Source organism: Agelaius phoeniceus, chromosome 3 (assembly GCF_051311805.1).
Source record: "Agelaius phoeniceus isolate bAgePho1 chromosome 3, bAgePho1.hap1, whole genome shotgun sequence".
NCBI lineage: Eukaryota > Metazoa > Chordata > Aves > Passeriformes > Icteridae > Agelaius > Agelaius phoeniceus.
Window position 1 is genome coordinate 84,262,603 of NC_135267.1, and position 24,833 is coordinate 84,287,435.

General features: G+C 40.4%; 2 protein-coding genes across 13 annotated transcripts in view; one reads left to right on the forward strand and one right to left on the reverse strand.

The window, feature by feature from the left end:
* The window catches only part of SDCCAG8 (SHH signaling and ciliogenesis regulator SDCCAG8), a 105,946-nt gene extending 102,847 nt beyond the window's left edge, over window positions 1-3,099 (reverse strand). Inside the window, exon 1 of one of the 5 annotated variants that reach the window (XR_013181434.1) lies at window positions 1,409-2,033. Coding sequence is in view for 3 of the 5 variants with exons in the window: in XM_077175767.1 (XP_077031882.1) it covers window positions 1,409-1,961 (553 nt within the window). In the remaining 2 variants the exon portion in view is untranslated. Of the gene's footprint in view, window positions 1-1,408; window positions 2,036-2,626 lie in introns of those variants that run through there. The other 4 variants (XM_077175770.1, XM_077175767.1, XM_077175766.1 and 1 more) reach the window with 4 other exon arrangements.
* Window positions 2,001-24,833, forward strand: part of CEP170 (centrosomal protein 170) — a 95,676-nt gene continuing 72,843 nt past the window's right edge. For all 8 annotated transcript variants that reach the window (XM_077175758.1, XM_077175763.1, XM_054630023.2 and 5 more), the window contains exon 1: window positions 2,001-2,235. The gene's annotated coding sequence lies outside the window, so the exon portion shown is untranslated. The remainder of the gene's footprint in view (window positions 2,236-24,833) is intronic.

A 24,833-nucleotide genomic window follows, 5' to 3' on the forward strand; every position in this document is an offset into this window, starting at 1 on the left:
GAACCCGAATGACAGGGTCATCCCAATGGGGAGAAAAATCTCAAGCTGTATAACAATATAAGAGAAATAGGTAAAGCATTAGATTTGACAACTTTGAGAGTAATGATGACCTATTTGTCCTACAGTAAATTCCTAACACTGGCAGTAATGATGTGGAAAATGCTGTACAGCTCAAAGGAGTTAAAAATTGTACATCACTGAGAAAAAAAGAGTTTCTTTGAGAAATGCAATGGAACTTAGGTTATACTGCCCCTGTATTGGGGTTGTTTGTGCATCACCATATTCATTTCTACATGAGAAGCACCTCCAGATATATGAAATCGAAACTACCTTGGCATCGTATGAAAAGAAAATTCTGTTTCCAAGAATGTAAAGGGGAAAGGCTCACCAGAAATTCAATTAATTAACAAATATAATGGATCCAGAGTAAGGGGATCCAGTCAGAAAAAGACAAAATGAAAATAAGTTGTACGAAGAGAATACATGCATCCAATGTATCCATTAGATATGGTCAGCTCTAACAGTCTTACATACAGTTAAACAGCCCTGATATTTGTCATCCTAACTGTTCTGCAATAACTGTTAACTGCAAGTGTCGAGCAGAATTACTATGACCATTTCATCTACAGGAAAAGTAAACAGAAATTATTCCTCAAAGTTCTATCTTGTGGAACAAGAGAAATCTATTGCTAATGTGGGGAACTGATGCTCCTTTGAGAAGGAATGAAAAAAAAAATTTGCTGAGAATCGAATATCAAGTAGCTATTTGAAAATGTTTCCACTGTTTTATCCTTGTTTCTTTCTTCTTCTTTTGGCAACGTTGTTTCCTATGGGACAGGAAATATCCCAACAAGCCATGTGGGGGTGCTGTGCTCAGAACACAACTTTTCGCACCAGTAGGTTCGCATACCCACAAACTATCCACTGGCTTTCTTCAGAATTCGGACATTTACTTTGCCCAGCCAGTGACAGTCTGAAGGCTGGTAAGCCCAGGTGTCACGGTGACAGATTCAGGTGCTCTCTGTCGGGCTATACACCGCGCTTCTTGGACAAAGCGGCACGTATGAAACCGCTCGCTGACACGGGGAACAACCACTCTCATCAGAATCCATTTGTACCTTCATCTTTACCACGACTAGAATCCGATGCTTCAAGGATGGCCAAAACCCTCACACGAACCAGAACCGCCCCCAAAGCAGCAGCGGTCCTGCCCGAGCCGCGTTACGGTCAGACGCGAGCGTGTCACAGCAAGAACGGCGCCTGCCATCGGCTGTGGGGACAGCCCGGCACAACTTCCCTGCTGCGCGCCCGTCCCAGCCCGGCCAGGGCGCTCCGCGGGGCGGGGGCAGCCACAGACCCGGGCGGCGGCGGGGGCGGCCCGCCCTCACCCCGCGCCCGTGCCGCTCACCTCGGAGGCGCCTCTGGTACCGCTCCAGGGACTCCTCCAGGGCGCGCTCCCCGCGGGGCTCCCGCATGGGGACGCCGCTGGCCGCCGGGGAGCAGCCGGCGCTGTGCCCCGGCACCGGGGGCTCCCCGCGGCGAGGCTGGGGGACGGTAGTTCCACCCGTTCTACCTTCCCGCGTTGGGCTCTCGGAGGAGCCACCTGCGGGGCTCCCTCCGGCTCCTGGTGGCCGACCGTTGCCGTCGGCCGCCGCAGCTGAAACTAGCCACGCCAGGAATCCGTCGCGCTTCCCGATGGCGGGAATGCCACCGCCGGGACTACAAGTCCCGGCATGCACCGCGCCGCCGGAGGCAGAGTCCCCGCCCACCGCCCACCCCCGACAACCGGGAAAGGGTGGTCGCCGCAACCCGTCTCCCCTTTGTTGTGGATCGCGGCCGCAGTCGCGCCTGCGCACAGCACAGCCCGTCCGCCTACGCCCTCGGGCCTGCGGCGGGCTCAGCGCCGGTTCCGCCACGGCCGGGGCGGATCGGGGCGGAAAGCGCCGTTTACCTCCCGCCATCGCCCGCGCGGGGAGCGCCCGCAGCCCGGGGAGCGCTATTGTCTGCGGGCGGCGCAGGCGCACGCGGCCCCGCCGCCGCCGGGCCCCGGCGCGTGCGCAGTGCGGCGCGGTGCCGCGGTGCCGTTAGCCGCCGCTATGTGCAGGGAATAACGCCGGGGCCGTTGCCAGAGGGACACCGAGCGCTCCGCCCTCGCTCCCGCATCCCGCGGGATGCCGGCCCGCTAAGCACCCGCTAGTGACGGCCCCTCCCCGGCGCGCGAGCCTCCTCGGAGGGGTGAGTGAGGACGATGCTCCTGCCGCCGCCGCCCTGGGCTGCGGGTCGGGCGGGAGCCGTGGCGGGGAGAGGGGCCGCGGTCCGCCCGGTGCCTATTGTGTCAGGAGGTACCCGCCCGCCGGGACCCGGGCGGGCTGCGGCCGGCGGAGAGGGAGGCAGCACGGTCTGGGCACAGCCCGCTCCCCCTCCCCCGTCCCCGCCGGGCCCGGAGCTGACTCCGCGCCCCCGCCTCCCTTTCCCCTCGCCAGCGCGGGGCGATCGCCGGTGCCGGGGGGCATCCCCTCAGGCGGGACGCGGACGGCATCCCACGTCTAGCATTCGGTGCTGCTGGATCCCGCTGCCCGCGTCTCCCTGCCCCTGTCCGCCCGCGGGGCGCCCCCGGCACACCCACCCAGCCAGCCAGCCCGGGGCTACGCAGCCTCCCCTCCCGCGGGCGGATTTCCGCGGTTCCTGCGGAGACGTTTCCAGAGGTTTAATTTTTTTTTTTGGATGACCTTCTTTCACTGCCTGCCCTGGGGCTGTAGGCAGCGTGTTTCTCCGGATTTAAAAATCAGTGACGCCCTTCGTCTGGGATGCGGCGTTTCCCCCCATCTCCTTAAAATAATGTCTTCTGTGAAAGGGTGATGGAGAAAATCTGCGGGTTTCGCCTTTTCTCGTGTTGCGTATTTCCACCCGACGAGTCAGGTCCCCTGCTTCCGAAAATATCCTCCCGAAGGCGTGAGCTTTTCCTTTTTCCAGGCGCTTCCCGGGAAAAACATGAAATCAGGGTTTTTGTCCCCGGCGGCGAGGAGCAGCCGGGCCCACTTTGTGCGCCCGCCGTGGGGACGAACGGGTTACTGCGCTAACAAAAACCCGATGGCGATTTTCGAGCAGAAAGCGGCGTCGCAGCGGAGGAAGCGGGCGGGAGGGGCGGAGCGGGGCGGGGGCGCTCCCCGGGCCCCGCTGCGCCCCGGGGCCGCCGGGCAGCGGGGCCGGGAGCCGGGCGGGCACGGCGAGCGCTGCCTGCCAGCCCCGCCGGCCGCCCTGTGCTGAGCGCTTTTTCAGCATAAGCCGACAATTAGCCCATCAATGCTCCCGGCTTGATGGAAAAAAAAAAGAGATGTAGATGGTATGCTGATGAGTTGTGTGTACATAAGGATTGCGTTATTGTGACAGGCGATTAGATAGCATCCACTGATCTGCACTTGGAGGAAATTATTTTCTTCCCTGTGAAAGCAAAGGTACTCATAAAATATTTAAGTACTTTGAAAGAATAAAGCCTGTTCTTGCATTGCGATGATCATCTTTTCTCCTTTGGAATGCCATTCAAGGCTTTGTGACAGCGCTCTTGGCCCTGGGCTTGTGTCTGCAAAATGATACGTGGGATGGGACAGTTTTTGTAAACTGAACGGAGGAGACATGATTACATATGCTGTGATTTCCTATGATTAATTTCCTCTAGGAATTACTTTATGTCCAGATGCTGAGAAGTGTGTCTTGCTAAACTCTGCTGATATGGAAGCTCCTCAACTTTCAATTTTATTTAACGAGGAAAAAGTTAAACATAAACACTGCAAAGAATCTTTTTCACTTTTATGTAAATGTTCTGTTCTTGTTGGCTTTTTTTTTTCCCCTTTGTCTGATAGAGGTTAGGAAGGCTGGTTGAATAGAGAGAGTAGTGCAGCTGGGGATAGAAGGAATTTTGTCAAAATCTCAAGAATCTTGAAGTTATTTGGAATGGATCAGATTAAAATGCTTTAATTCTTTTGAAGAGAAACCTTCTAAGTTGTTACCAAACTTCAGCATGACAGTGCATTGTTTGGGGAGTGGTTTTGACATATGACTATTTCCCATATCTAATCTGACTTTTGAAAAAAACAATGGGTTATTTCTGTATTGAGTTTCATCTGCTGTAATGGACTTGACAAGCAAAATTTCTTTAAAAGTCTGATGATAACATACAAGCCAGAAAAGCTCCAGCTTATGAAAATGAACTGGAAAAGTCTGTGTTCAGTTGTAGGTGAGAGCTTGGAAACTTCGTTAAATACCTGGAATGAAACCCAAGGCATGAGAAGTTGCAGAAATGGATTTTGCAGTACCATTTCCAGTTGTTGGCATTGCAGAGAGAAGGTATTTAATGTATATTGATACCATAGTATCTCCTTGATTCAGGACAGTTTCCATGTTAGCACTGCTTTTCTTAGCTTTGCAGGCAGAATGGAAGTGAGATACAACAGATTGTTTTTACTTTAGTTAGAAAGCAAAGAAAAGCTGTGAAATTCTGGTTTTCCTTTAGAAAATTCTGAACTGAGGCATCAGATATGGAATATAGGAGATATGGAATATAGGAGATATGGCATATAGGTTTTCTAGAAGTAAATTCTCTCTGCTTCTAGCACTTGTGAGATTGTAAAGGAACACAATGGCACTTCCCCCTGTTCGAAGAATATGCATAATGTAGTAAAAATGGATTCTGTTGTGACCAAGAGACTGCAATTTGAGAAAAGGAAGTTGTTTGTGACTGAGGGATGGAACTTCAAGTCTGCTAGCTAGGAGCTGGGGTTGGATGTGCGTATCTCCTCTAAAATGCACATTTTCACTGTGCTGATTGAGCCTGTGGGAGCCTTCCATTGTCTGTAGGTTTGTAATGCTCTCACTGAAGGCCTGCGTGTCTTCCGTTCTAGTATTGATCCTTGTGTGTATCCATGCATTTTCGAGGGACTGCTCTATTGAGAGCAGCTTCCTTCAGTGCTCAGTGCTAATGTTTCCCTGGATCACAGTCCAGCTGGGGTATTGAATGGGGCAGGTGTCATGGGGAAAAGTAGTGTGTGATTAGGTGACTTAAACTGTAACAGAACGCATGCAAATAAGGGTGGGAAGAGAGTTGTTTAAACAACTTCATGTATGTCTGTTGTACAGTTATACATTCAAAAAAATACTAAAATAAATGCCTAGTTCTGTTCCGTAGTTCAGTTTCTCTGACTCTACCACCAAAAAGCTGGGAGGCTGTTTTTATTCTACAGGTGCATTTGTGGGTAGAGTGATCTTTTTAGTTAAAATTGTGTTTGACCTTCAAAAAACCCTTATATTTTAAATTGGTATGTATATAATTTTTTATCATATGTCAAAACTAGCTTGTCCTAGAGGTTTCAAATAAAAGCCACAATCATATTTTAGTAGATTGCTGATGTAATTAGATTTCAGGTGGAGAGACCTGTGTTTGGGAATGTACTCTCTGCTGCATCACTGAAATTGAAGTGTGTTCTGTTGGCTCTTAGATTATGGGGGAGAAGTAAGGGAGTGGGGTGGATATTAAAGAGGCTGACTAGTTGTTCTCCTATCTTAATGGCTCTGTGTGGAGTATTCCCAGTTACTCCCTTCTCTTTGGGTTTGGTACAGCATGGCTGCACTGCTTTGTTGCAGTGACTCTGGTAGTTTGCAAAGTACATGAGAAGTTAATTCACTCCACTAACCCAGGAGAACACAATTTCTTTTCTTTTTGCTTTGCTCTTTTTTTCCCCCCTTCCTCCCTTGGATTAGCAAATTGAATTATCTTATTGTGTGGTCAGATGAGTGCCAGAGCGAGTACACAGAACGGGGTCAGCAGTGTCAAGCCAGGAAGAAGGGAATACTCATTTTTCCAGTAGCAAAGATAGATTTAATCTGCTTTACTGTCCTATATGGCTGTTCCCTGCACCACTAAAGGCTACTGTAGTCAGACAGGAGGTGGGTTATGTGTTAATCCAAGAAAACTAAAAATTGAGATACTGGGTTTGTTCTGTTAGTCTTTATTTGTGGTCCTTGATATGTAAAATGTCCACAGCAACAGACTAAACATTCAGAAGCTATCGCTGGAAGAAAAAAAAATATTTGGAAAGTAAATGTTAAAAAAGGGAGGACAAGTAGTTCTGTTTAGCATTGTGGCCTTTTTACTAGGATAAGCAGGATTTTTGGTCCAGGCTAATGTTGGTATCTTCTCCTTTATGGAATTTAAGGATGAAAATTTTCAAGTATTTTCATAGCTTTGTCTTTCCTATTTACTAGTTTTGAAGAAGGTGGGTTTTGTGAATTGTAGGAAGGTTCTAGTAGGTAGGGGTTTTGAGAAAGGGTGGGTTTTAAAATTCAAAACAGAGATTAAAACATTGGTTTTATTTTTATTCCTTGAACAGAATATGATACATTTTTCACATGTGAGCCCAGCAAAGCCCAGCTTTGTTTCTCCTTCTCTTTTTCTCCTCTGATGAACTGTTAGTGAAAAAATAGACTTTTTCTTAGCTAGGTGCTTTTCAGAGCTTCAGCATCACCCACTGGTGAGTCTAGTGGGCTGACTCAGATCCATCAACTGCAGCTCTCTTCCTGTCTTGCTCCTTTGGTTGGTTTTTCTGCTTTTATTGCAAGGTTTGGTGTTCTTGTAATAGAGTCCTCTGTTTTCTTGTTTCCATTCTCTTGAACTGAAATGTTTTATATTCTGATCTAGTCAGTGAAACTTAAGAGGGTATTGTCCTTGATGAATAGCTGAGTCTTCTGAAGTCTGTGTGGTGCGTTTTCCAGATCTCATTTTGTACTTCATTCCTAAATAAAATTCTGGTTCTGTTCATTTTGTTTCTTTCCAGGAAGAACTGCAATTATTGAGCTTTTCAGAGACATAACAGAATTGGTGCCACTCCCTGGCATTTCCAAGATGTTTCTTTGTGCATGAGGTATTTAGTTAGTCTTCAGCTGTGGCATACGAAAAACTTGTAATCAATCCATTAGCAAGTCATTATGGTCTGAAAGTAGTAATACACCCAGTGCATTTAATCAGATGTACTTGCAACTTTTCCCTCAAAATTACATGCCCAAATAATTTTGTTGATGATCTTTCTATTCATTTGCAAATATTTGCCCATCTAAATATGCGTTCTATTCTGTGTTCAAAACCAAGCCTTTGCAATTTTGTCTTATTTGTCTTCTCAAAGTGGATTGCACTTCAGAATTAGGAAGAAAAATGCAGGAAGTTAGAGTGTCATGTTACCTTTTCAGTTTTCTCATGAACATACTTCCTGCTTTCATCAATCCTACCTTCTCTCCTCTCTACCCTGTAACCTAGCTGATTATTTAGCCCTATGGAACTGGATCATCACAGGAATCTTGATGTCAGGAATTATTCTACTTAACTTCACAATGTCATTTACTAAACCAAGACCACTTAAAGGGTAATATTGCAGTTTTACTTCTCTTTTTTTCCCCTTTGGAATCTTCCTTAAAATGGCTACATAGATGGACCTTTGTTCTGATTTATACACATTATCTTTTCTCCAAGAATAGGTATAACCTGGGGCCAAGGGGAGAGGTGAAAGGGGTGCAAGCAATATTTCTTGCTTTATGCTGAGGCATTGCTAGCCTCCCATCTATTTTCTGCTTCAAACTTTTGAGTCAGGTGCAGTTTCTGTTAAGGATTGTTCCTTCTACTTGGTCTTCATTTCTTCAACTGAGTCTTGAATAGGCAATTCAGTAAAAATGACCTAATTTTTTATTCATGTTCAGCAATATATCAGCTTAATTAAATAATTAAAGTCTTGGTTTTCTACAATTTGTTTTACTGCAAAAAAGCTGTCCCAGTTTTTTGAGAATAATGATGATTACTCTTCTGGTCATTCATCTCCTCTTTCTTTAAGTGGTCATGTTTTCTTTTTGTTGTACTTGGTTTCCAGGGGGTGTAGTCAGGTAAAATAAGCGTGAGACCCTTCTTGTAGGAATAACTTTTTGAGGTGATTCACTAGTCAAAAACACAGTTTGAATTTTAGCTGTAAGTTGACTGTTACAATGGCTATTACAATTTTTTTTTAATTTTAAGCAGAAATTAGTCAGGAAGCCTTTAAGGAGCCACTGAGAACCCAGAACTTGTTAGCTTTTGCATTAGCCAAGAGTTTTGAAGAACGATATTAACTGGTTGACATAAGAATTATACAACCTGTATATTTTTTTCATGTTACAGATAATACTGGCTTTGGTGATCATTTTGTGTTTGTTTTACAGTTCTTGTTGATAAACGTAATAAAAGGCCTTTTTCAAAAACTGTTTTTCTTCTAAGTGTTGTGCAGTCATCATGCTCTCATAGTCATTTAAACATCATGCTGATTATTTTATTGGGCCAGATTGGTGATAATTGCTTAGAGCCTTTATTTTGATGAAGTCATTGTAGACTTGAATCTTGAACAGCCTTAGTGAAATTAATTCGTTCTAAGTATGCCATAATTCCTGCCTCTTTGTTTAGGTAAGTGTTTTTAGTTTCAACTTCTAGCATTTTGATCACAAATTCTGTGGCATATTTTTAATGAATCAAATTTTAATTAATCAGCTTTTAAATTCACCTGTGATCTCTTTTTAGAGAAGCTCCAGTCCTAATATATTAAAAGGAATCCTGTGCCTAACTGTTTGTTGCTGAGTGCTCTTCTGAGAGGTGCACCTGCATGCCCACTATCAGTCCTACAGATACATATTACGTGGCATATCAGAAAGAGGCATGAACTCCTCAAGGTCTGAAATGAAGATTGGAAGCATATGAGTGTTTTTCATCTGAAAACAGATTCCTGATGGAGAGAATTGTCTCCAGTTGTTTTATGGGGAGCTGCAGTGAGGCTTCTGATGAACGTGCTTTATTTTTGCATTTTTTTGTTTGGTTTTTTGTTTGTTTGTTTGTTTCTTCTGTAGATAATACTGTGTGGCTTTGTTCTCTTCAGTTTTTGTCATAGTTGGAGAGGAGTAAGAAAGATAATGTTGCTGGCACAGAACTGAAATTAGTCAGTAGAATATAGTCAGTAGGAGTATTATGAAAAAGAATAAGTATTTAAAAGAAGAATACTACCCAAAACCAAAACAAAACTAGAAGAAAAGAACACCAATAATTAGCAATGGAAAAATATTCGCACAAAAAAGTCAGGTTGAACTTAAGCTTGGATATAAATTGAGTCAATCACTTGAAGGCCCAGATATGGTCGCAAACCTTTTTTAAATTCTTTTTTGAGTTTGACAATAACAATACTTGAAATAAGGTGGCCATTGCAGAAAATGTATCATTGTTTCTGAAATCATAGTTTGTCACTTGATGCCAAATCTTTATACCCGGTTTGTTTTGTTGGCTCTTTTCCTCATTCTGAATTTTATTTTTGGCTTCCTTGAGCATGGGTAAATTTCTGTCTGCCCCAGCTGTTAGTGCAGTCAGTGGATCTTCAGGTGCTGCAGATTACATCTGTGGATGGCAGGATCTGTTTTTACACAGCAACACAGAGCCCGATATAGTTCTGTTGCATTATATTCTTTAGCTTGCTGTAAGAAGTTTATTGCTTGTCATTAACCAATATTTTCTTTTTCCATTTTCCTGAAATAAATACTACTTTCTCTAGTATTTGAAAATTCTAAATAACACATAATTTTCTTGTATATTGGATGCAAACACATTTTGCTTTTCTCCATTTTTGTGGCCTGACTGCATTTTCTTTAGCACACTTTATTGGCAACTTCAGCTGTCAAAGTTAAATGTGTTAGGTGTTGTGTTGTTGAAGCTGCAAATAGCAACAGTCACCTTCCCCCTTAGGGCAGACTGATACTCCAGAGTCTGGTTTGTATTGAACTCTTGGAGGATTGTCATTGCACAGGGCTTGTTTCAAAATGCTGCCTGGTTTCTGGCTTTGAGGAGGTCGCTGTTTGTAACAGAACAAGGAACTAAGTTATGCAGCCTTTCAGTCACCTTTCAATACCTGCATGTAGTTGAAGTCTTTTAAAGGTTTTTTTTCTCTTCATGAGGGCTTGTGTTCTAGTGTGTTAAGAAGTGAGAAATTTCTTTCTGCCAGAGTTTCTGATTTTGCTTTTGGTCTTAAATTTTACTTACCGCATTTATGTACCCCACACAATAACCATTTTCAGTTGGTTTGGCTAATATAGCTGGGTATTTACTTGAATATCCAACAAGATGAATTCCTTTTGATGTCTGGACAGACTATAGCATATAATAAAGTCTTTTGAAATGTGGCAGTAAAAATAAAGGCTGAACCATTAAGACATGAGAGTGAACCAGGAAGTCATGAGTTATTTGTTGTCTAGTTTAGGTAAATGGAAACCTTTAATTTAATTTAAAAGTATGAATATTATCAAACATACTGCTATTTTTTGCATGGTTAATGAAATTAATTCAAACAGCATTGTGGGACAATACTAGTTTAAAGAGGTTAAGATCCTTGAGTTCTTGGATTTTGTGAGTCTTTCCCTTTGTACAGTTTTATGACAAAACCAAGAAAAGCATTAAGCCTTGCTATTTTTATCTTTTGTGGTTTCTGAGGGACAATGCCATTGATCTTAAAAAAATTATTCAATAATGTCCATGTATTGTTTTATTTATATAGTTATTTCCATAGGAATTCTTCCTTTCTATTCATGATACTTATTCACATTAGGGATGACTGATCTAAAACAGATTTAGAAGACCAACATGAGATGAGAGACTAAGGAATTGATCATCGGGTGTTTTCTAAAATATGGTTGAGAAAGTTAAAAAAGAATAAAATTACACACTGAAACATTTTACGAAGTATATAGTTTTAATATGTAATGGATAAATATGAAAACCTACTTTATATTTGAATAGGAATGATGGTGAAGCACTGGAACAGGTTGCCCAGGGAAGTGGTGGATGTCCCGTCCCTGGAGGTATTCAAGGCAAGGTGGGGCCCTGAGCAACCTGGTCTTGTGGAATGTGCCCTGCCCTGGCAGGGGGTTTGGAACTTGATCTTTGAGGTCCATTCCAAATGAAGCCATTCTGTGATTCTGTATTAATAGTCCTTACAATTCCTATAGATTTGTCTAAATAGAGTAAGTCTTGTGAGGCTTAGGGGGATTTGGTGGAATTGCCTTGTGTTCTCGTAGCAGCCTAAGCAGAGCTTGCTACTGGCTGTCCTGGTCCTGCCCTGTTCTCCCCTGTTCTGCCACTCTCACCTGCACAGCCTCATCCCTTTTGCTTTGGTCCTACCCTGGTGTGTAGCCTCTGGGCACCATTCATTTGTTCATGGGAGTGGAGAAGAGCACAAGAGTTATTGTGTGGTGAGCTGAACATTGAAACAGCCCAGCTCAGCTGCACAGGCACGTGTGGCCTGCAGCTGTGGTGAAGGGAGAAGTCCTGAATTTGTGGTTGGTGTGGGGTGAGAGGGCTGGGATCCTGGCAGCAGAGAAATGGCATGAGCTAATGTGGAACTGCAGCTTCTTCACTTCAGCATTTATTTGGTGAGGCTTAAAAGTGCCCCTTTGCCTGTCCACTGAATCTTCAACACTAGGATTTGAAAATAAGTCAATACTGTGAAGTTCTGGACATGCAAGCAAGTTATGACAGGGTATCTTAATCTGTGGATTAGTGTTGTCAGTATATATTAATTAGATAGTATATATTAATTTTGCATAGTAACTCCTATTCCATGGCAGATGCAGGGAACACAAGGTACTTCACACAAAGCAGGCTCCTTGAGATTTGCTGCAATACAAGTGTGTATAGAGGAGCTGCTAATAAGGAAGAAGTGCTACACTATAAATTTCACATCCCATACTGTTTCTCTATTTATATCTTTAAATTTAATTAGGCTACCTTCCCTGTTTCATCTAGTAAAACTTAGGCACAGGCTGCTTCCCTCTCATAAATTCTACATACACTGGAATTTTACCAAATATTAAAAGCTGTGCAGAATCTGAAAATGAGTTTTCTTTCTCTCTAACCAAATCTGCAAAAATAACTGAAAAGCACTTTGAAGTTGAGGATAAATTTTGAATAAAAATCAGTCTTTGGAGCTCTGTTGTTCATAGAGGGTTTTTTAACTACTTAGAATGAAAATACAGATAATAAAGACTAATTGTTTTGTCATGATCATTCAGTATTCTTTTATTTTTTCAGCTGCCTTTCTGTTTGCAAAAGATTGCAAGTTGTTAGTTACTGGTATATTCTAGACCAGCTGTTTTCTAACTGTATAGTTCAGCTTCTGTGGATGTATTGATGGACACAGTTGGACCATTATTAATGAAACATCTCTTTAATCCATTATGGTGTCTGTGTGTTTATATTGCAATGCCATGAGAATGCACTCATTTTGTTAAAAATGCTTGTATGCCTGGATGGGATGGCCCTTAACCTGCTCATCTTGGGGACCAAGTACAGGGAATGTTTGTATTTTTTCTCTCCCTCCCTCTAGTGTGCAATAGTACATGGCTTGTGCAGTCAAGGCTAAAGGGAAAAGAAACCCCACTTCTGAAATTTTGGCATCATTGGGAAAGCACTTTGCCTTTGATTTGAAGCAAAGCAATCCTATTAGGATAAAATAGAAAAACATATGCAGGAGAACAAGTAATGTCTGGTTTCTTAGGGATGTGTCCTGCATCCCAAACTGTACTGAATCTCAACATGCACATGAGCTCACTCTTGTGTGGGGAAAATAACTTGTTCTGTTCCCTGCAATGTTCTGTGGGGGAAAATAACTTGAGTGGCAAATGCCCTTCAAATGCAGTGAGAGCACAAAGGAGGCACATGAGCACAGCCAGCAGGCTGTAAGGAGCTGGGAATTGTTGAACTTGTAGCACAGTGTTTCTAGTGGGACAGCAGACTTGTTCTTTTTGACTTGTTCTGCTCAGCTCTCCATTTTCCTGAAACTTCTAGGAGCTTTGTAGCTCTGAAATCTCCAGCTCTCTAAAGCTTGCTGTTGGGAAGAATGATTGGTGGAAACAAAATGTTTGCTTAAGCCTTAGTTCCTCAGGTAACTAAAAATGATTTCAGTAAGAGTTTTAATTGCTAACTGTGTGGCAGAAAGAGAATACATTTTTAAAAAATGCTGATGCACAGGAACTTCCACCTGAACATGAACTTCTTCACTGTGCAGGCACCTCACACTGGAACAGATTGCCTGAAGAGGTTATGGAGTCTGCATCACTGGAGGTACTCAAGAACTGTCTGACACAATCCTGTGCCTGTGCTCTAGGATGAACTTGCTTGAGCAGGGAGGTTCGACCAGGCAACCCATTCAAAGTCCTTCCAACCTTACCTGTTCCAAGATTCTATGAAACATAGAATAATTTAAAGAATACAGGATGTGAATTGTCCCGGCCTTTAACAATGGAACTCATAATGGTCTGTCTTAATCAACTTCTTATGTTCTTGTCCATATTTAGTTCCATTTAAAAATGTTGTAAAATATTTTTGGTTAACCAGAAGATTATTTCTCTACTGCAGCAGCATGGTCAGTCTTGCTTAACAAAGCAGCTGAGGTTAACAGAGTTTGAAGTATAATCTTTTTGTTGGAGACATAAAATGAGTAACTTCCATATAAGTGTGGGTAGTTCTTAAACTAAGAAAAGTCCAAGCCTTCAAACTTGTTCACTAAAGTGCAAACAAAAAACATGACTTGATCCCTTTTTGTGGACGGAGTTACAGAACCACTTCCTCTTGTTTGGTTTGATGCTTGGAGAAGTATGTGCAGTTTGGAGTTCTTCCCATTTAGCCTTCCCTTTCACATCTCCCTTTTTTTTTCTTTTTTTTTTTTTAAGGTGAAAAGTTATTGAACTTACAATGGAAAATTTATATAGATTTCTTCCCATAGATTCCTCCAGATTTCTGACCATTGAAAGACATGCATTCATTTAATAGCCTTTAAAAATATTAGTAGTATGATACTAATAAAAGCATTTTCCAGTGGTCTCCAAGTATTCTGAAATTAATCAGATTTTTGCTGTAGCATTTTGCAAAATATATGCTAGTGTACTGAATCAAGTTTAAATCCCCAGTTGTTGTTAAACTGGCTTATAAAGTCCACATGAAAATAGTCTGCTTACCCAGCAGGGAGGACTCCTGGTTGTGATTTAGTTGAGGGGTTGTAATCTACCTGCTCAAACAAGTTCTTGCATAAAAATGTTGAGCTCTATATGCACTCTATGTGTTAGTTCTGGAAGTTTATTTTGATAATTCACTTTTAACTGTTTAATCACATTTAGTAAATAAGAGATAGTAGAAGAAATAGAATTAAGACTTACCGTGCTAGTAGCTGCATTCCTGTTAGTTGGCTGCACAGAGGAAAGGATTGAATAGGCACCACAAGCAGATGTGGAATAGCTTCTCTGTGGGGAAGCCATTTACATTTTAAAATCTTTACAATAAGTAGAATGGATCATTAAAATCATGGGTATTCTTAGCATTTGTGCAAATGTCTTACCCTGCCTTCTGTCTTGCTGAATTTCTAATACTGTCATTTTGACAGCTGTTTTTATGTGATCATACATTGAGAAAGTGTTTGTTACGTTTGGTACCTTTCAGTTTCATTTCATGGGAACGAGAGATAGGAGGACAAACATTAAAGAAATGCCATATTCCACACTGCAAGATTAGATTTCTTTTGGACTATTTGGCTTCTGATTAAGGAACCAAACAAATAATTAAAATATAAGGCATTTTAAGCCTTGTTGTACTCAGTTTTTATATGAATCTCCAGGCAGAGGACTTCCCATCAGGAAAGTATCTAAATATGAAGTCTAATGTTTTTGTCTGAAATTGAAAAATGCTGAAAAAATATCTGATCTCTTTACATCAAAGTTACCATGCTAAGTTTAAAATAATTTTGATTTTAAGCTTGTCCTGATGTTAATTACGTCACAGAGTACCCATGGAGCTCAACATAATTATGGCACAGAATTATTTTTATGCTTTGTGCATGCACACACAGTGCCTCTCTTCAGACAGTAAAGATTGCCTAGAGCAAACATCTCTTGCAACTTTAAGGCTAAAGTCTGAGCTTTTGCTTGCTTTGTAAAATAAGTTCATCCAACTTTTTTTTTTCTTTTTTTTTTTTTTTAATGTAGGGCTTGTGTTACTGATCTTGGAACAAACAACTCAGTGTATTTCCAAGAAAAATACATCTGTGGACTTGGCTGTTGAGGGTAATTGTAAAAAGCTCCAAAGCATTCCAAAAGGGAGAGGATAGAATGTATCAACTATTTTGTGTGGAACATGATAAATGTTTTTCATGTTACAGTGGAGGTGTAGCAAAGAATAATAATTGAATGCCTTTTTGAAGTTATGTATCTGTATTGCTATGAATGGATGTGGAGGTTGGTAACTTCAGTATCAAGAATTGTCCTCCATCACTTCCACTTTCAAATTCTGTGTACTCATTATGCATTGTGTCAAGAAGTAAATGGGAATTGAAAGGAGAAAGGTAGATATTAAAACTACTTCAATACATGCTTCTTTTTGGAAAGTAAACTTATCTTTATACCCACAAAATAAATAATTCCTAGTATGAAGGAAGAAAAAATGTTGCATTGCCTTGAATGTAATTTAATCCTACTAAGTATCTTGAGTCACAAGCTAAACCCCATATATTTCACAATAATTTTGGGGAAAGTGAAATCACCACCCTTGGGAGGTTAAGAGGTCCAGTTTTATTTGCAAGATGCTATTTGTTTTTTTCAGTAGTGCTCAGGGCTGTGGTCAGCACTTGGCAAATGCAAATAAAACCACCTCATCACACACAGCCTACAAAATCACTTGAAGTGTGCCACAATGAAGGCACTCTGAATAGGAAGTGGAAGAGGAGGACTTGACTGCTTATTTTAAGATTGCATTCTGCCTGAGTGCCATGCCTGATTTGTGTTTGTTTATTTATTTATTTTGCTATTTGGTAATCTCAGCAATAGTGTAGTGTGATACAGAATAGAGGGAAAGGAAGGATTTCTGTAGCTTTCATCACAGGGAACTTTTTCTCAAAGATGATTTGGCTATGATTTCTTTGGCTGGCTTGCCACAATAGTTTCTAAAGGCTACTTATCAGATGTACTGTTTTATTAGCATACTTGGTGTGCTAATCTCTCCAGAGGTCACCTCTTTTGACCATGTGAAATAGGGAATTTTTAAAATAATTTCTTTTATGCAATTCCTTAATCTGAATGAGAGTGATGGACAAAAAATGAACACTCGATTGTTTGAACATAAATTAAGCTACTCTTATAAGCAGTTATTAGCCTTTATTTTAGTTGTTTATTGAAAGCAGCATTTGGAAAGTATTGCTGTTCAGTGTGAGGAGGCTGCAGAGAAGTACATTCACAAGAAATTATTTTTTTAAATTATTTTAAAGATTAGGAATGCAGAATGAGCTGTTTCTTTAATAAATGCAAAATGTCTTTATTGTCTGGTATCAAAGAAGAAAACAGTCTTAACAGCTTTATCCTAGTGGCCAATAACAGAGTAAGTTTTAATGTTTAGATAGGATAACTTAAAAGGAAAAATTCAATCTTCAGGTACTTCTCATTACTATAAGAACAATATATGTATAAAAAGGCTTGTGATTGTTGTGTAAGACTGTATTCATGTACAATACCTAAGCAAAGTTTTCTAATCAGGCTAAGGATTTACTTGTTTACCAGTATTCTCTGTAAAGATAACTCAGTATTTCATTGTATTGTCAAGTTGGTGTAGGACTTTGTTTCAGCCAGCTATTCTTAATACCATTTGATCTCTTAGCTTCTAGGGATTGTGATATGTTGGTTCTTTTCCCCCTTAATAGCTTCACAATTTATTTTTCTTTTGGGGCTACCACTTCACCTGCCAGTTCCCTCTGGACCTGCGTGTCTCTCATCAGAGTCAATGGACTTGTGCACCTTCAGGTTCTTTAGGTGGTCTTGACCCTCATCTCTTACTTGATGGTTTTTCATTCTCCCAGTCCCTGTCTTTGTCTTCTGTGACTTGGGTAGGTGGCTGGAGCTTTTGCTGGTGATGAGCAGGGCAAAAAAGTGGTTGAATGCCTCAGCCTTCTCCATATCCCAGGTAACTAGGTCACTCTTTTCTTTCTGGAGAGGCCCCACATTTTCTTTAGTATTTCCTTTTTCTTGACATAGCCAAAGAAACTTTTCTTGTTGTGCTTGGCGTCACTGGCCAGATGATTCTCTTAGGGCACTAGCTTTCCTCGCCTGATCCGTGGCTGTTCATACCTTGTTACTGCCAAGCTCCTTATCCTTGCTTCAGTCCTCTATAGGCTTCTTTTTGAGTGAGTTTGGGTTTGTCCAGAAGCTGCTTTTCATCTATGCAGGTCTCCTGGCAAATCTGCCCAACTTCCTCTCTGTTGGAATGCATCTCTTCTGAACTTGGAAGATGTGATCTTGAATACTGAAGAGCTTTCTTGAACCCTTCTTCTTTTCAGGGCTATATCCTACTGTAAGAAAGAGACTGAAGATCCCTGAAGAGGCCGAAGTCTGCTTTCCTGAAGTCCTTAGAGCAGTGAGCTTTCTGTCCACCCTCCTTGCTGCCCTAAGGATCTTAAACTTTTCTAGGAGCCAAGGCTGTCCTTGAGCTTCATATTCCCCACCAGCCTCTCCTTGTTGGTGAGAACAAGGTCCACCAGCCCCTCTTTGTTGGCTCCTCTAGCACTTGCAGAATGAAGCTGTGATTGTACATTCCAGGAACCCTGCTGTGTTATCCCTCCAGCAGATACTGGGATGGTTGAAGTCCTCCATGAGGACCTGGATTTGTGAATGTGAGGACACTCCTGTCTGTCCATCAAGGGCACCTTATCTGCTCAGTCTTACAGGTTACACCCACTATAATGACACCTGTTCCTGCCCTCCTTTTAATCCTGATCCATAAGCTCTCAGTCAGCTCCTTATCCATCCCCAGGTGGAGCTCCGTGCTGGTTACTGATATGGAGGGTGATATCCCCTCCTTTTTGCCTTGCCTACCATTCCTAAAGACCCTGTATCTTTCCATTCTAACGCTTCAGTCACAGAAGCCATCCTACCACGTTTCTGTGATGCCTTCCTGGCAACTGTAATTCAAAGGCCTCTTCACCAGCTTGGCAAACCTGTGTCCAAGGCTACTCTTCCTTTTCTCTGATAGATAAAGTGCCCCAGCAGACCACGTTTTTCAAAGTCAGCCCCATGGTGTAAGTAGCCAAACCTCTGTGTGGCACAGTCCTGTAACCATTTGTTGATTCTCCAGATTAAATTAGCCCTTTCCAACCCTTCCCTATGACTGGGAAAATTGATGTGAAAACTGCCTGTGTTCCAGAGTGCTTTATGACTGCTCTGTAATCCTTGATACTCCTCTGGTTTCTCCTGACTGTATCACTGGTGCCCACATGAAATAATAGCGGCAGGTAATTGTCACTGGACCAGATCTTTTTGCATTCTGTGACACTCAAATGGTTGATAGCCACCATGTAAGCCTTATGTTTCATACATTCCTTTGCAGCATTTGTATGTTGATACTTGTGTAATAGCAAAGGGCATGATCTCAGGATTTTTTTTTGGTCATTATTATATAAAAAAGAGAGTAGGATAAGATCTTTAAGTCATTGTCCCTCAAAATCAAAACCCCAAAGCAACTTTGACTGCAGCTGCACTGTTGGCAGAAAAAGAAGTCTATTTAAGTTGCTGTTCTGACAACTATTCCTGTGTGTCACATTGGTAAAATAGACGTGGATCTAATTCTGACCCAGACCAGAGGAGAGGATGCTTGTGCAGTTCCAGAGCTGCAGCAATGTTACAGCACAGATTTGCTGCCTGACAAAGGCCAACAGCCTCCTGAGCTGCTTTCTCGTCCTTTTTCCATCAGATGCATGGGGTGACCTGTAGGGCAAGAAGAGTATGTGAGTCCCTTCTGTAGAGATCTCAAACTCCTTGAATGCAGGAGGAAAATTTCTTTTTATGCTTAGTTATATTCACAGCTAGAAGGCCTTCCTTTTTTTTGGAATTAAAATATGAGGAAGTTTCTTCTCTCAAATGCTGCTGAGGAGTCTGTGGCCTATCTGTGCTAGGTCCAGCTTGTCTCCTCCTGTTGCTCTTGTTGTTTTAGTCTTTTATGGTAGGCAGTATAGGTAATGTTCATATCTACCTATGTAGGATTGTACTAATTAAAGAAGTGAAGGGCATGACTGAATTTGATGCCCTGATTCTTGCCTTTTTTTTTCTCATCTCTTAGTTATATCTATTTCTTTTTCTTTTCAAGTTTAAAATAGCTTTAGAAAAATCATTTTTTATAATAGTGGATGTAGTAGATGTTCTCTGTATATAAACAAAAGTTCTGGGGATTTTTCAGACATAAGATTCAAGGAGATTTACATATTTTTCTTTTGCTTTCTTTCCTCCTCCATCTCTCTGTAGAAGAACACCAACCACAAGACTGAAAGCATGGAGGGCAAAGAAGGTAAAAGAGAGTGTATTGCAGAGTAGTGGTTAAGAAGCTTTCTTTGCTCTCAGTATTTCCTCTCTGCTGTAAAATTTTGTCATGGCTACATCTTTCCGTCCATACCGGAAGTGACATCTTTTTGACATAGTGTAAGGTTTCAGTATGATTTTTTCATCTGTTTTTCAAGTAATTGTGGACAAATTCAGGTATTTGAGCCAAAGTGGACCAGGTCAAATACTCCAGAAGCAGAATACTCAAGGGTATCATTCCAAGCCCTGTCAGTTACATCTTAGTAATTTTAGGAGAGAAGACAACATCTTTTTATGAGTTGCTTTGGTTTAGTGACAAGGGCAGTTTTCCTAGGCACAGTCCTGTTCCCCATTTGAGCAGGGAAGTTAAATTGAATGGATAAGTCCCTTTTCTTTCACTTGAGTTACCTGTTTTCTTCCACTTACTTACCTATTTGTATGCTTTCAATCCAGTTCCACTCTTGTCCAGTAATTTAATAAAATTTTAATGAACTTTATAACTAATATCAATATTTCTTTATATTGGTGAGAATGGCAACACCTTTATGTTCAGAGCTGTATGTAGCATTTGAGTGTTTCTAAAGGGATGTGTTCAGGTGAATTTTCCAATCAGTGGAAAATTTGAAAATAATAATAATACTAGTTTGTTCAATTTCTGAAAACCTAGGAATTTTAGGTCATTTTTCCTAAGTATGTGAGCTCATCTTCTCATTTTGATGAAGAATTTCAATGGTTTAAAGCATAAATTACCTTATTTGTGCTTCCTTTGCCTTTTATTTTAACAGCCTTTTAAAGGAATATTTTGATTAACCTTTATGGCTAACATTTGTGAATTACGCTTGAGTGCACAAAAGGTCATAAATACTTGAAAAAGTATTTTTATAGATCATTAACCTAAGCCATTTAAATTTAGATGGGTACTTATTTATTTAAAGATTTTGAGGAGCAACATTACACACTACTGTGGCATGACATAGGCTTCTGTAGATTGAATTCCAGCTCTTAACAGAAGGTTCTTCAGTCCTGCAACTTTCCTTTTTTTTTTTTTTTTTTTGTTGTTTGTTTGGGTTTGCTTTTTTTTGTTGAGTTTTTTCCTGCACAAGATACCCTCTGTTAACAAAACCCCTTGGTGTACTGGCCCTAGGAACTGGTGAGAATAGTTTCAGTAAGGAGGCTGTTGTCTGTGCAGCCCTCTGTCTCCCTTTCTGGGATGCCAGCAACGTGAGCAGTGAAGGCAGCAGAGAATTACGAAAGCACCAAGGATAGTTTCATGAGTTTCATGACTAAATGCTTAGAAGACATCCTAGAGCATGACTTAGTTTCCTGTTTTTATAGATCTTTGATGGCAGATGAGCCCTTCCTTTTCCTTTGGAAAAGTGGCCTTAATTTTCTAGCCACCCTATGTGTGGTTTTAAGCTTACTTTGCTAAAGAATTAGGCATTCAGAGATGTAACAGAAATAAATGAGACCATCTGAATACCAGTATATTGTGTGAAACTAGGTACTTTAAAATGAATTACTGATGGGTTTGGAACTTAAATATTCAAGACTGAGATATTTCAGTGTTACAAAAAACTCTACAGTTCCCCATTTACATGAAACCCTCTCAGCAACTACTTGTGCAGGTTTTACCGTAAGTGTTAATGAATTTCTCATGTGGTGGTGTTGAGCATGGCAGATGAAGTCAGGAGGAAGTTAATAATTCAGGAAGGGTTTTTAGTGATGTGCAGTAAATAAGGCACAGGCTAATCAAATGATGAGGAGAGGAGGAAGAACACTGATTAACTGACAGTTAAGCTCTTTGTTTTAACCTGAGTACGGCAGAGTCCTGATTAAAATATGCTTGGATGTAGTTAAAGGTTGTTTTCTAATGCATGTATGTAAGTAGGTTAATTATGATCGCCCGCGGAACACTTGGTGTGTTACACTACCCCACTTCAGAGGGTTTGGCAGAGTAGACAATATTACTGTGCTGTTTACCACTTAGAGCTTCCTAGGTTTAAATCAATTATCTTCATAGATCACTTTTGAATATTGATTATATGGATACAATAATCTTCTCAGGGTTGAAGTTACCTTCAGTTAGGTGTTTTATTTCTTTGGCATACACTTCTCCATTTCAGTCAGAATTAGAACTGCTGGCACTGGTCTTTTTTATTACATTGAATAGTCAGTAAAGAAGACATGGGAGGTACTTTTCCAGTGAGTGTTGTTTGCTGACAGCATTTTTTGTGATTTGGTTACCAGCTTCAACTTCAGGTCTTCTCCAGCCATTACTGGCTCCATCACTGCTCTCATTTCTGATTTGTCCCTTGTCATGGCTTATTTCTGACATTTACCTTTCTTGAGTCCTGATTCCAAAATCTGTCTAGGTCTGGTTCCAGTGTCTTGTCCTTGTGTGGTGGTGTTCTCTCCTGTGTCTCTACCCCTCCTGTTTGTTTCAGAACAGGATGAGTTGAAAGTACTGTGAAAAAGGTGCCTTATTTTTGTTCTAACTGGCACTGAATACTAAAACAGCATGCTCCACAAATTTATTTAACTACCCCTGTGTAAGACAGATGTGTTGAGAGAATTTATCTCTGTCCTTGTTGAATGAATATACACGAGGAAGGTTTTCAAAAGCCTCTTGCTTGTCTTTGTCCATTTGGATGGATCTGTACAAGAGCAATAATACAAGGTACAAACTGATACTCAGGCCTTCTGCCACATTTCAATACCAATTTGCATAGATGAGTTACAGCTAATATTTTCTTAAATTGACATAGAATATTCTGCTCTAACATTGTTTTAGAAATATTTCAGTCATTCCTTCAGAAATTTCCCCAAATTTCCATAGGTAGTTGTAAAGGTAAACTCAATTTTAGCAAATACTTAATTGAGGTAGCTGAGAAGGTAAACTTAATTTTAACAAATACTTTAGCAGCTGGAAACAGGAACTTATAAGGGCAAATAATGAGCCACAAAAGGCTTATGACTCTGTCAGTACTGTGTCTCAGCTTGGTGCAGGGCTTTTTTTAATGTTGTTTTAAAATATTCATAAGTAGAATTTGTTGTACAATAATAGGATAATTGTATGCCATTAAAATTACACTATTTTCAGTCTTAATGTAGAGGACTGCAGTGCTTAAAAGTTGGAATTTCAGACATATATTAGGTTTAATTTAAATTTTAAACATAGCTTTTTGTTCCTCTGTAGGATTGTATCAGTGTTCACTAACTTTAGTTGGAGCTGTTTTCGGTTACAGGCAAGTACAAAAACATAGACTGTAAAATGCTCAAATTTCAGATTATTAAGGAGTTTTATTTGCAATAATGTGAGTGTATCAAAACTAATCTTGGCAGTGTCTATTCAGACATTTGAAATGGGTTACACCCATCTTTTGGCTGCAGTATCTTAGTTCTTAGGAGTGAAGTATATTTACAGGGATGATGCAGCCAGTTTCTCTGTTGCTGCATCATCTGTTTCAAATGGCTTGTTACCCACATGTTCATTCCTAAATGCTGGTTGCTGCCTTTTGAAAGTTGTAGTCCTGCACCATAAAATGCTGTTTTTTCTGCAGACAAGGAAATATTTTGCAGCTGCCATAAATGTCTCAGCCACTGACTTTCAGGCATCAAGAATGAAGCTTTGAATGATCAAGTCTTGAGGAAATGTTTGCTAGTTTGGTTAAAGACTGCAACACAATACTGTCATTTTAAGAAATACTAATAAAACCAAACACTTCAATAAATCATTTAAAATTCTTTTTTTCTAGGGTAGAAGTATTTTTTGTAAATACTGCATCTGAAAAGTGTGGTCTGTACTGGAGTAGGACAGGTCCATCTGGGACAATATCCTGTCATGCAGAAAGAAAGGCTAGGTAAGGAAGAGAGGTTTTTGAGTAGGACAGTGAAACCTGACTAGAGCATCTTCCCAGCCCCTAAAAATGCACAGTGCATTTCCTGAGCTGTAAGTGGTGTCATGTAACATGATTGATAAGCATTGTAACAGGATTGATAAGCATTCATGAAAGAAAAGAATTGCTTTTTGAACCCTGTGTAACCATAACATTTCATTGCAGGAATTATCATGACCTGAATTTACTCTCTGTGTAAAGTGTAAAGAGACACTTCTTGTGATGATTTTGCATCTGTCATACAGTAATTTAATTTTCTATAGAAAAGTCAGTGAAGCATCTTTCATCCTTGTATTGTTCACAACACTACAGCCAGGGTACTTGAGACAGCAATTTATTCAAAACATTGCAAGCTCTCATGAACTTTTTGGAGTGCAATGTAACTGTCCACATCCTGTCTATATGACTAATAAGTGTGCAGTTCCATATCAAATTTTTGAAGCACTTTTTTTGTTCTGATATTAAGCAACTGTTGCTTCTGGATCCTCTTTTCAGCCAGTTGTGCTACGCAGATTGCAGCATAGCTCTGATCAAAGGCATTGGTTTATTCTAAAGAATACTTTAAAATAAAATATGTATCTAGGTTGATGGTTTCTTGCAGTTGAGACAGCAACTGTTTCAAAAGAACAACATTATTAAGTTCGATAGAACTGGTGATGGACTTTTAACTACAAATGTGCTGCCAAGCTGTGTGGCAGTGATTGCTTTGTATAATGCATTTTTAAAAATTATTTCACATAGCTTAATTTAATCTGTTTGTTGTCAGGCTTTATCATTTGTAGGAAGTTTGGAGTGTTGGTTTATTTTTCCCTAGCTCTAGTTACTGACCTACTTGTCTGTTTTATAAATAAAAATAGTTTTCCTCTTTTACAGTCAGTCTACCTGTGTGACCTACAACATAATTTTTACTTAATAATTTTTCCAATTTTCAATTTTTTTCTATATTATCTTGGAGACTTTTGTATGAATTTCATATTAGAGCAGGAAGGCCAAATGGTGCAAATGTAATTAGGATAAGCAGATGGGATATTTTAGAAGGTAGTAAAATATAAACAGAATGAGGAGCTCTGATACTGAACAGCATGCTTGCTGTCAAACATCCAGTTAATTTACTTGTTAAAAGCTGGAATGTAGGCTGGCTGTTTGTGATACTTCCTTTTCCTCTCTTAAAGGGAACTCAAAAGTGTAATTTGATTGACCCAGTTTATCTTGTCATTTTAAACTAGATGAAATTGAAAATACAAATATTAATTTCCTTCAAAGGCGCTGAATAATCCATTTCAATTGTTAAAACCTGTATTTAGTAACTATATCACTTTAAATTTTATTTCAGCAAGTTCTTATTGTAGATTTAATTTTAATCTTTTTAGTTTCTAGGAGTAAAATATGTTAGAGATGTTGTATTACTTCTGTTGAGTCAGATAACATTAAGTAGACATATGTTTCACTTGAATGTGTTGTGATACAGCTGTGGAAAGATAATTATATTGTATTACTATAGAATACTGTTGCAATGCA